Source organism: Propithecus coquereli, unplaced genomic scaffold, assembly GCF_000956105.1.
Source record: "Propithecus coquereli isolate 6110/MARCELLA unplaced genomic scaffold, Pcoq_1.0 Scaffold22, whole genome shotgun sequence".
Lineage (NCBI taxonomy): Eukaryota > Metazoa > Chordata > Mammalia > Primates > Indriidae > Propithecus > Propithecus coquereli.
This window is the reverse complement of record NW_012147189.1, coordinates 8,653,305-8,663,824: the sequence shown is the minus strand read 5'-3', so window position 1 is coordinate 8,663,824 and position 10,520 is coordinate 8,653,305. Positions and strand designations below refer to the sequence as shown.

The following is a 10,520-nucleotide window of genomic DNA, read 5'->3' as shown; positions in this document are numbered from 1 at the left end:
TGTGTGTTTTTAAAAGACCACACGTCAAGATATTCTGTTCATTAATTTTTGCCCATGATAGATTATTAATGAAAAGAACATTACGAAGTACACATAAAAGTAATTCTGTTGCTCCTGGCTGATACTAGATACACACATTTTTATAATTTAAAGTGGTAAATAATGTGTTTGATGTTTAAATTGCTTAAGAGACAGAAAAACATGATCATTAGGAATCTAGTTTCCTGGCTAAATAGCACAGATTTGGTAATTAACCCATTTGTATTTAAACTAAAAACATTTCTATGTCTAAAAACAACTGATAGTTGGGGAGATTTTTTCCTGCACTTTGCTTTCAGCACCATCATGATGCTGTGAAGCAAAGGCATGAAACATTTTGAACTCTGAATATGATAGTACTTTGTTTACATAATTTCATCACTCTTGTCATTCACTGAGAACTTTCTACAAAAGATTTGAACTCGTAGTGTGACATTTTCAAGAATATATTATTATATTGGTTTGTAGGGCTATGACTTGTTGACTGTTTCATACTATAACTTATTTGCTGTTACTGCATCTTGTCTCTTTGAAAGAAAATTAAGTTGATATTAAAGTTGGCAAATGGCTATGTTTTTTTAAACAAAGTTCTTTACCTCTATATTTCAGGTTCTTAAGACTTTTTTCCTCAATATGCGTATTATAATGCAAAAACTTTAAGCCATTATGAATTTTTATATGTTTTATGTATACCAAAGGGTCACAGATGGTGGAAAGATTTGTTACCATGAGGTAGTGTAGCATTTTGTGATTATAAAATTAATCTGTCTCTAAATCTGTTTAAAGAGTTTTTGCCATCTAATGAGCAATATAAATTATTAATATTTTCATGTTCTTGGGGACATTCACAGCCATAATTTTACCAACACAGCTGTTTGACCCAGTGACATCATGTTTTGCATATTTTTGCATTTTAATGAGCTAGTCATTTAAAAGGTTACAAAGAAACCATAACTCATAAGTAATTAAATTATTTAGCAGAAGAAGTATGAGAAGATCTTCTGACATAGGTCACTGTGGGAAGGGAAATTCATAGCTATACTCAGTTGCACCTGTTAGGAGATAGACATATATGGAAGCTTTTCCGTTAGATTATGAAATGATGTTACTTGTTAAAATATCCGAATGTATACAATATGACATGCACACACTCACAAACACACATCCCCAAACAGTACATTTTGATTGTTATGGAGTAAGTTTAAGTACTACTCTTAAACAGAAACACATAGCTTACCATTTAGGGTTAATCATCTGAAAGTCTAGCTAGATTAGTTTTAGTAGCATTTTACATTATTCTTTTCTCTTTTAATTTCTTTTTACATTCCTTTTTCTTTTGAAAAATAAAATGACTTCATATAGACATTTTAGGCATCTGTACTTGATTCTGATTTGGAATTTTCTACTGAATGGAAATACCTTAAAATGAAAGGTTACTCTTATGTATAGGATAGGTATACTCTTAAGTATTCCTAGCATAGTGCTTGATAGATAGTAGGTGCTTATTAAATATTTGTTTATGAATCAGTGTTTAATGAATTATTGACTCAATGAATACTTGGGATCCTTGATTATGTCCTCATACTTGCAAGTGGACTCTTGGACCAGAAGCAAAGCACTGAAAGATTCTTGAAAATAACAACAAAAATATTTTAAACACATGATATTTTATTGGAATAAAAAAGAAAGAGAAAGATGGCATATTTTAAGAGGGAATGACGTATATACTATAGTTCTTAAACAGGCTTTACGAGTAACTTAAAAAATTAAGCATATGTTTGCATGGTATATGATTGGGTCAAAGTGATAATATTTTGAAAGACCATATGGCTACCAGAGATGTTTCATAAATACAATATTTACACAACTTTATAATGGATTTTAACAGGAATTTAGTGGAACATTGGACTTTGATTCAGCACTTTAAAGCATAAAGGCATAACTGCCATGCACAACAGTAAGGTTCATAAGATAAATCTGACCATCCAAGTCTGCTTTGGACCATGTGATAAAGATGTGTCTGTAGGATTCTCTAGATCCATTTAGGGATTTTGATCTGTTATTGACTGGGCAACAGTTGTAACTTATTACTTCTTTTGAGTGTAATATGTAAATGTGTGGGTGTATGTTTGTGCCATTTTATGAGAAGGAGAAGCAAAGAATATAAAAGATTTCACAAAGCTGTATTATTGTCATATTTCTGTCTTTGATAATGAATGGTAAATGTATTTATTTTATGATGCTATTGTGCATTTATGGAATTCTTCCATAAATAAGTTATTGATAAGTAGAGAGAAATTTGTGAGGTTTTAAGCAACTTAATGTTCTAAAACCTAGCAAAAGTTAGAAATGGAGTAGGTGATAATATGGGCAAGTACAAAGTGAATGTTTTAAAATAAATAGCACTTGGATGACCTGAGATGTCAGAACTGGAGACAAGGGTGTGTGTTTGTCAATATATCCTTCATGTTTTACAGACTCCTAAGGGAACAAGGGAAGATACAATTTCACCTTTTCTGTGCCAAAACATTTTAATTATATCTTCTTCCAACTACAGCGGTTCAGTAACCAAGGAGCTGACATTGATGCATGTGTTGATAAAGCTGCAAACATTCAAAATGAGATTAACAAAGATTTTGAGCAAAGGGTGACAGCTAATTTTGCACAGTATTCTGCATCTAATTCAGGCCAGCGTAATAATAGAATATTTTATAACTGTTTTGTTATTCAAAAGGACTCATATGATGCATTTATGTTTGTGGATATCTTTGTATCATACTCAAGAAATTATTTGTCTTATGGCTTAAAACTATTTGCATCTATGCTGTAACCCTCAAACAATATTAAAGGGGGGAAAAAAAACCTCCTATTATAAGTTTTGTTTTTTTTTTTTGTAAATCATACTTCATCCTTGGAACTCTTTGCCTTACCTTAATTAATCTTAAGCACACTAGCTAGAGAAGGTATAGAGATGCCAAACACGTATTTTCTAATATTGCTTAGTATGCACCAATAAAATGGGCAAGAAAAGTTATATTCAATTTATTTAATTAATAAAACTGTAGTTTCTTTATGTTCTTGAGCTCCTTTGAGCACATTTCAGTGTATTTCTTTTCTCTTCTATTCTCCATTTGAAGGCAGCTGACAGTCTTCTTTCACTTTTCTTTTTGTTTGTGAAATTTTCTTTTTTTTTTTTTATCCACTCACTTCTCCATCTGCTTTCACTTTTGTTTGCTTGGGCCGTCTCTCATCCCAACTTGATAATGAGGAATGCAGTGTGACCCTGACCTCTATCAGCCCATGCATGACCTTCTGACTCTACCATATAACCTTTGACCTTCTCTTTGACAGCTTGATTAATTACCCTGTGTTATGATTTATGAGTAAGTGCTATGTAAAAATAATAGACAACAGGTGGTCCTCTGAAAACTTTTTGTGGCATGTTTTCTTTTACTGACTAACTTGATGAGCTATTTGAAGTTGGAAACTTAACTGGGATAATCTATGTTGGTCCATATTATGGTATTTTTATACCATGGAACACAGCATTAGAATTCAGGGAGCCACAAGTTGAAGTATGGTTGTAATGAACATTTTACAAAATATTATTAGGATGCTGTTACCTAAATACACATTGAGAAGAAACACAAAATGGAGTCAAGTGACATTTCAGGCTTTTCAGTCCCAGGTCACGTCTTGAGAAAATTGCTGAAATAATGGAGGGGGCATTTTTCAAGCAGAGCTGCAGCTCCAACAGCTATGTTTACTTTAACGCTTCACTAGTGACTTCTGATTGGTTGTCGTGACCTCATCTCACTGTTGCACCTAGGATGTTGCAACACGGGCATATACATACCCTTCTTGTGAAAAAAATGAGAATAAACACAAAATACATGTTTCAGAAAAGGTGAATGGATAGTAGTTTGTCCATGGATTTGTAGTTGTCCAGTAGTTTGTAGATAAAATACTTTAGGTTTTATTTCCCTTGAGGATGAGCACCTATCTTCCTTCAAACCAAGCTGACAGAATGCTCAACTTGAGAAATATGACTGATAAATTTGTGTAAAATGATCCCTTATACAGCCTTGCCTGAAGACCAAAACAGATAGTTCCATAGGTCAAAGGATTCAACTCTGACCCTTGACCTCTTTGGTCACATGTGGCTTGCAGTATTGGTAGGTTAATATGTAGAGCTGAGTACTTTCAGCTGATTTTTTATTTAGCCAACCACAAGATATTTGAAAAGATGTAGAATTAAGCCCTATTTTCTATTTTCTTTATAATTGGTAATAATTAATAGGCAAATTAACTAGGATAAATCTTCAGTTTTAGCAAGGTTTCATTTGGGGTTAAAAGTACAGTCTGGTTTTGGTTAGGCATTTTTACATTTTATCTATTTGCAGAATCTTCTTGATAAGTACATATCAGTACCAATTTAATTTCTCTATCAAGTTTTCCTCTTTGGTTCTTTGTGTTTGGCGTCACCTGTCTGTTTTAGACCTTTCTGACCTAAGCCATAATTTGTTGATTGAATGACAAATGAAGTATTATTTGTTAGTTAAGTACATCCATAGACTTCAAAGTAAAGAGGGCTTGGAGGCCTGTGTATTCCATTTAAATCAGAAGTATTTGTGCTGAATAAAATACTATGTCTAGCGATAAACTTTTGAGGGTTTTTGCTTAAGATCCCATAGTTTATCTTATAAACACAGTTCTGAAAATAAAACTACAGTTATAGCTACAAAAGTATAGAAAATGTAATGAGATGAATTGAAGAGATAAAGCCTACTTTTACCAATATCTGTCCTCTTGATCACCTTGATCTTCCGCTAGACTGACTGTGTGATACATAGAGTTAATTAACAACTTTATGGATGCTTTGTCTCTTGAAATGTTGGGTATTGGAATTGATTTGGTAAATCATTATGAAAGATGCCAGAAGTTTTATTTATTTAGTTGCAGAATGTTAAATAATTAGTTTGATCATTTTATCTTTTTAAAGATAACAGGAGAGGTTTCCATGTGTATTTGAAATGGCCTAACTTTTCATCTTATGAGAAATTTAGCATGCTTAAGAAATAATTAAATATAAAAGGAATACTTCAATATAAAATGTTTGAGATTCTAATCATAAGTTGTGGTGGTTTCCTTATTAGAGTAGCAATACATAGTTCTTTTACTATATTCTTGATGCCTTTATAGTGTAGTTTTGTATGTAGTGTAGTTTTGGGTAGATTCATTAAAGGTCACACTAACATCTCTACTTATTTTGTTGTGTACTGATTGAATTACTCGGGCTAGAAAGAATCACTTTTTAAAATGACATCTGTTATGATTTTTGAAATAAGTTGGTATTATTCTATTTAAAACAGTTAAATTTAACTACCGATATTTTTCTCTGCTTTGTGTTACTTTATTTGCTTTGACTCAATAGTTTCCATACATTAATGTTGACATGACAAAAATCTTTGTAGCTTAAAGGGATTTTTTTGACGATGTTATATATGACAGAGAATAGAAGGAAAAGATGAAGTTTTACTATGTATCTGTGGTTAGAGCGCGTAGGTGGGATGTTAACTATATTTTGTTACTCGTGCTTTCTCCTACTCATTATAAAATGCTATGAATGGTCTCTGTGAATATTGCATTAATTAATTTATCAAAAAAATTTTAATTGAAAAATGTTAATTTTTTACAGAATGGTAATTGAATTTACAACAAAGACATTTATTAAAATCAGCTCTCATTTCTGCAGAAAATGTTCCTGAATATTTCTTGATTGTTGTTATATTAATTAAATTGGCAATGAAATATCTAAAGTATAAAATATTTTCTAAATAGTTCAGATGTTTAAAGAGAAACGTGCATTGTTGAGATCTAAATGAGAAAAATTCTTTAATTGATTTATACAGTGGTGATTTAAAAATAGAATCATTTTTCATCTGGTGATACCTAAGTGAAAAATTGACATTGTGTCTTTATAAAATTGAACAAATGAGTCACATAATTTTCAGTTACATAATCAATAACTTAGACAAATACTACTTCTTTGATGATTTATATGTGTCTATTTTTATACTTATTTAGATGGGACACTTCAAATTTCAGAGTGTATTTAAAATCAAGTAGGCACAATAATTTTTCAATCTATGATTTCTAAAAATTGATAAAAGTTTCACTCAAATAAGCCTGGGGATATTGTGATAATATTGTTTCTACTGATTAAGTTATAAGTTAGGATAATGGTTTATAATTCTGTGGTTGACTAAATTTTTCTTGAAGAGTTTACCTTTATTTGAAATTTATTCATTGTGCAGAGATGATATTCATATTATATCAATTTATTAAAGTCATACTTTTGTTACTCTGAGTTTGAAATTTTTCATATTATCATTAAAATGTAGTATGTCACTATTTTCATCTCTAAGAATTATAAGATTCTATTTTGGGTTTGCTAACTCTAACTCCTGTGTGAGTATGAGAGGGGTGTGTGTGTGTGTGTGTGTGTTTAAAGTTCAATTCACTCAGAGAAGGCAGGGAAGAAACATGACAGGAGACCACTTACTCACAGTACAGAATCTAGTAAGGAGGCAATTTTCTTTTTGGCCTATGGTGACCTTTTTTGACTATGTTCCTTACACCAGAGACAGTGTACTGAATGCCTCTATTTCACCCTGTTTAGCAGAGTGCAACAGTGTTCTTTAACTAACTTTTGGTGGGAGGAGAAGTTATGGCTGAAATTTGAGAAGGGCGTGAAAAGTTGTAAGAGGCACAAGGGAGAGGGGTAGGAACTTGCTTCAAATGTGATTTTAATAACTAGTCAAGTGTGTCCAACTGTAGAAAATCACCAAGTGACAATCTGTCTACCTGACAGTGATCACAATGAATTACAAGACTTTTGAATAGCTATACAGATTAGAATAAAGCAGGACGAAATAAAATATCTTTTGTTGGTAAAACTTTGGACTTACCAGCTAGGAAACTTAAAGAAAAAAAAAAATTCTCCTCTTGTGCTTTGATGTAGTATGTTTAAATTTAAAAATTTGTGAAGTGTTTTATAAGCCTTTCATGAAAGAGAGATTTATCTAAAAGTTTTATTTGAACATCTGTTGAAGAATATATGATGTTTTATCAGTTTGCTATATATTATTATGTAGTTTTCACATATGTAAGATGACTATATCTTAATTAATAGTCCTATCATTAAAATCAGAACTTTAATGATCTTGAATATTTCCAAACCAAATGATGGTTTTAGACAATAATATCATTTGATTGGGGGTAAAAATTGAACCAATCCCAATGAAGTTTGTAAGTAGTTTGTGAAATCAACTGTAAAAATGACCAGACATGTGCAGCAGTGTAGCATATTTAAAAATAAGATAATTGAGTCAGTGGTAATATTGGTTTATTATTACAAACAGTTTTTAAAAATCACCTTCTTGTGGTTGGTTTGGAAAAAGAGAATTAAATTTTAAACTTCAAGTTTCAAGATTTTATAGTCATACTTCTGAAAAAAATATATAGTACCTTTTTTTAAATAAGGATAAGGATAAAATTTTATAACTTTTATTTTCTATAGCTCTTATGTTCTTATTGTAATATAACACGTCTTTTAAATGTGACCTTAAAGTATTTTACAAGGACATAATTGGGATACCCACGATATAGAATTGAATAGAAAAGATAAGATATATAATAGCTTCAAAAATTTGTGTTGCACATGCTTGTCAGTGGTTATTGTTTATCCTCTGTTTTCTCATGGTTAAGTTATTCCATCAGTTATAATATAAATATCAAAAGTTTCCTTAATTATAACCATAGAAATATTCGCCTAGTTAGAAATGAGTCAGAGAGGAAAACATACGTTTTACAAACTTTAAAAAAAGCCTTAATGGCTCAACAAGCTATATTTGTTAACTTTGGAACTGTACTTGTTTCCTGGTCCTAGTTTTTAATAAAGAGAAATTATTATGGTAGTTTGAAAATGAAAGCAATTTCAAGATTAAAGAGTTACTTCCATGCATTATAGTACCACTGTGGCTTATTTTGTTTTATGATTTGTCTTTTCTACTCAAAGAAAAGAGGTGAATAAAATCCAAGGTGCACAGGTAGATATTGTATGCTCCTGATAATATAGATATATAAATTTGTAGAATGTTGGATCTGATTTATTCCTTTTTAATTGCTTATTTGTTCAAACAAATAAAAATGCTCATTAAAGGGCAATTGTAAAGGAACAAAATCCATGAAAATGTAGTTTGAATTGTAAACTTCAATTTCAAAGACGTTATTTTCTCAAAATGTATATTTTAAATTTCAGGGCGGTTTCAAAGTATTCTTGTTATTTGATAATTTATTTCAATCATTTTTGGGGTTCTGGGAGATATGAATTACACTTTTTAAAATTTAAGCTTTATAATCTTTGTATTGCAATGCTTTCTTCTTATATGTGCTTATTTACATATACAATAAAGGCAAGCAATTTTAAGTGACTTTCTTTTGGAAAAATTAAAACCATAATTATTTCTAAAGGAATATTTAAGTGAATATACAAGTATATTAAATTACTTAGTCTGAGATTTTACAAATTTTTTTTAATAAATTGAAATAGATTCAAAGATTAAATTATGCCACCTTCTTTCATTTCAAAACAGGAAGGATATGGAGTAATAGTACTGAATCCCAATGAAAACTATATCGAAGTAGAGAAGCCGAAGATACATGTACAGTCATCTTCTGATAGTTCAGATGAACCAGCAGAAAAACGGGAAAGAAAAGATAAAGTTTCTAAAGAAACAAAGAAGCGACGTGATTTCTATGAGAAGTATCGTAACCCCCAAAGAGAAAAAGAAATGATGCAGTTGTATATCAGAGTAAGTGAGATCACTGCTTTCCTTCATTGTTACTTTTACTTTATTTATATTTTATTTTATATAAACTATTGTTTTTTAAAGAAACTATTCTTTAATTTTTAGTCACTTATTTCCCATAGTTGTCTACTTAGCTGAAATGCTTTCTGATTTTTTATTCCAAAGTACAAAACACATCATCCTTATCTCAGTGTTACATTTTATAGAAGTCTCAAATGCAAATGCTGTTTCCTTCTGTGTCATACACTACTTCAAGGAAAATGTTCTAAAATAATTTTATTGTGATATATACAAAATAAAGAAAACTTTCCAATCCGGCTTCCCAACATGCTATTTCTTCAAGGTATTATGCTGTTATGTTGTCCATAAGAGAGAGTACATGTAGCCTAATAATTCTCAGACATAGTACCTGCTGAAATAATAATGCACTATACAAAACATTCTTCATCATGAGTGGTAAGTTTTACTGGATAATGCTTTGTTTTCCTATGAGCAACCATCCATCCACGGTGTCTCAGAACTTCTGAAGGCAGATAGAGGGAGGAAGGCTAATTAATATTTTAATAAACATTTAAGCTAAAGTAGTTCAGCAATAGTATAATGAAGGAACTCTGTCCTTTGCTCCTGTCCCATCCAGCGAACCTTTGCACTTTGTAGTGCTGGCAGCATGGGATAAAAGTATAATAGCAGTGCTGCCCTATGATTTCCAATTCTGCAGAGGGCACAAACAATTTTATTTGCACTACGACATATTCTGTTTGATATACATACTATGCATTATATATATGAGACATTTGTGAAATTTTCAAAGCCCTTATTATGGATGCTAGAAGTCTAACTTAATCAGAACATTTAAACATAGAGAAATTAACATTTTATAAATGACACTGTAGAATAATAGTAACATTTCAGATTTTTCAACTTGAGCTATTTTTACTTCACTTTAAAAGATCATTAATGAAATACTTCATACCACCTTTGAAGGGAAATATTAATACATTGCTTTCTAAGGTTTTATTTTCTATATTATACTCCTAGTCCACAGCATAATTGCTCTAGTTTCTGGAATTGCACTTCTAACATTTAAGACTTTTGATTATGTGTCAGTCTATTGAGTAAGAAATGACAGTTAAGGAGTAGTGAAAGCAACATATAAATTCTCAAGACCCAAAAAAAAGGTATCCTGCCCAAGAACACCCAAAACACTTCATACAATGAGTCAAGCAAAAGTTAGGCAGATTATATTTAAATTTCTGAGAAGCATCTCACTACTTATAATATATAATTTGTAAAACAAAAACAGTTATAAGATTTAGAATCAATAAGTAGCTTGTTTGTTCTAATGTAGTTGTATTACCCCCTTTCTTGTATGTGACTACATCAGGGGCATGATGCTACCTTGTTCTCTATCAGTTGTCCTAAGCTTCCTTCTATATGATCCAGTCTGCCAACCACCATCTTGTGACACAGTTAAAATTTTTTTTAAATTACCTCTGGTATCCAAACTCCATCAGTTAATTGTGTAAGGTTTTTGAAATATACAGTCATAAAGAGTATTTACTTGTATATGTAGAATGCAAGCAAAAAGTGATTTTTTTGTACTAAGTT

The 10,520-nt window shown here is 30.9% G+C and overlaps 1 protein-coding gene across 1 annotated transcript in view; it reads left to right on the top strand.

The window, feature by feature from the left end:
* Positions 1 to 10,520, top strand: part of FAM172A (family with sequence similarity 172, member A) — a 457,566-nt gene that overhangs the window by 221,783 nt on the left and 225,263 nt on the right. Inside the window, exon 7 of the mRNA XM_012644784.1 lies at positions 8,697 to 8,915. Within this exon, the coding sequence (XP_012500238.1) occupies positions 8,697 to 8,915 (219 nt within the window). The remainder of the gene's footprint in view (positions 1 to 8,696; positions 8,916 to 10,520) is intronic.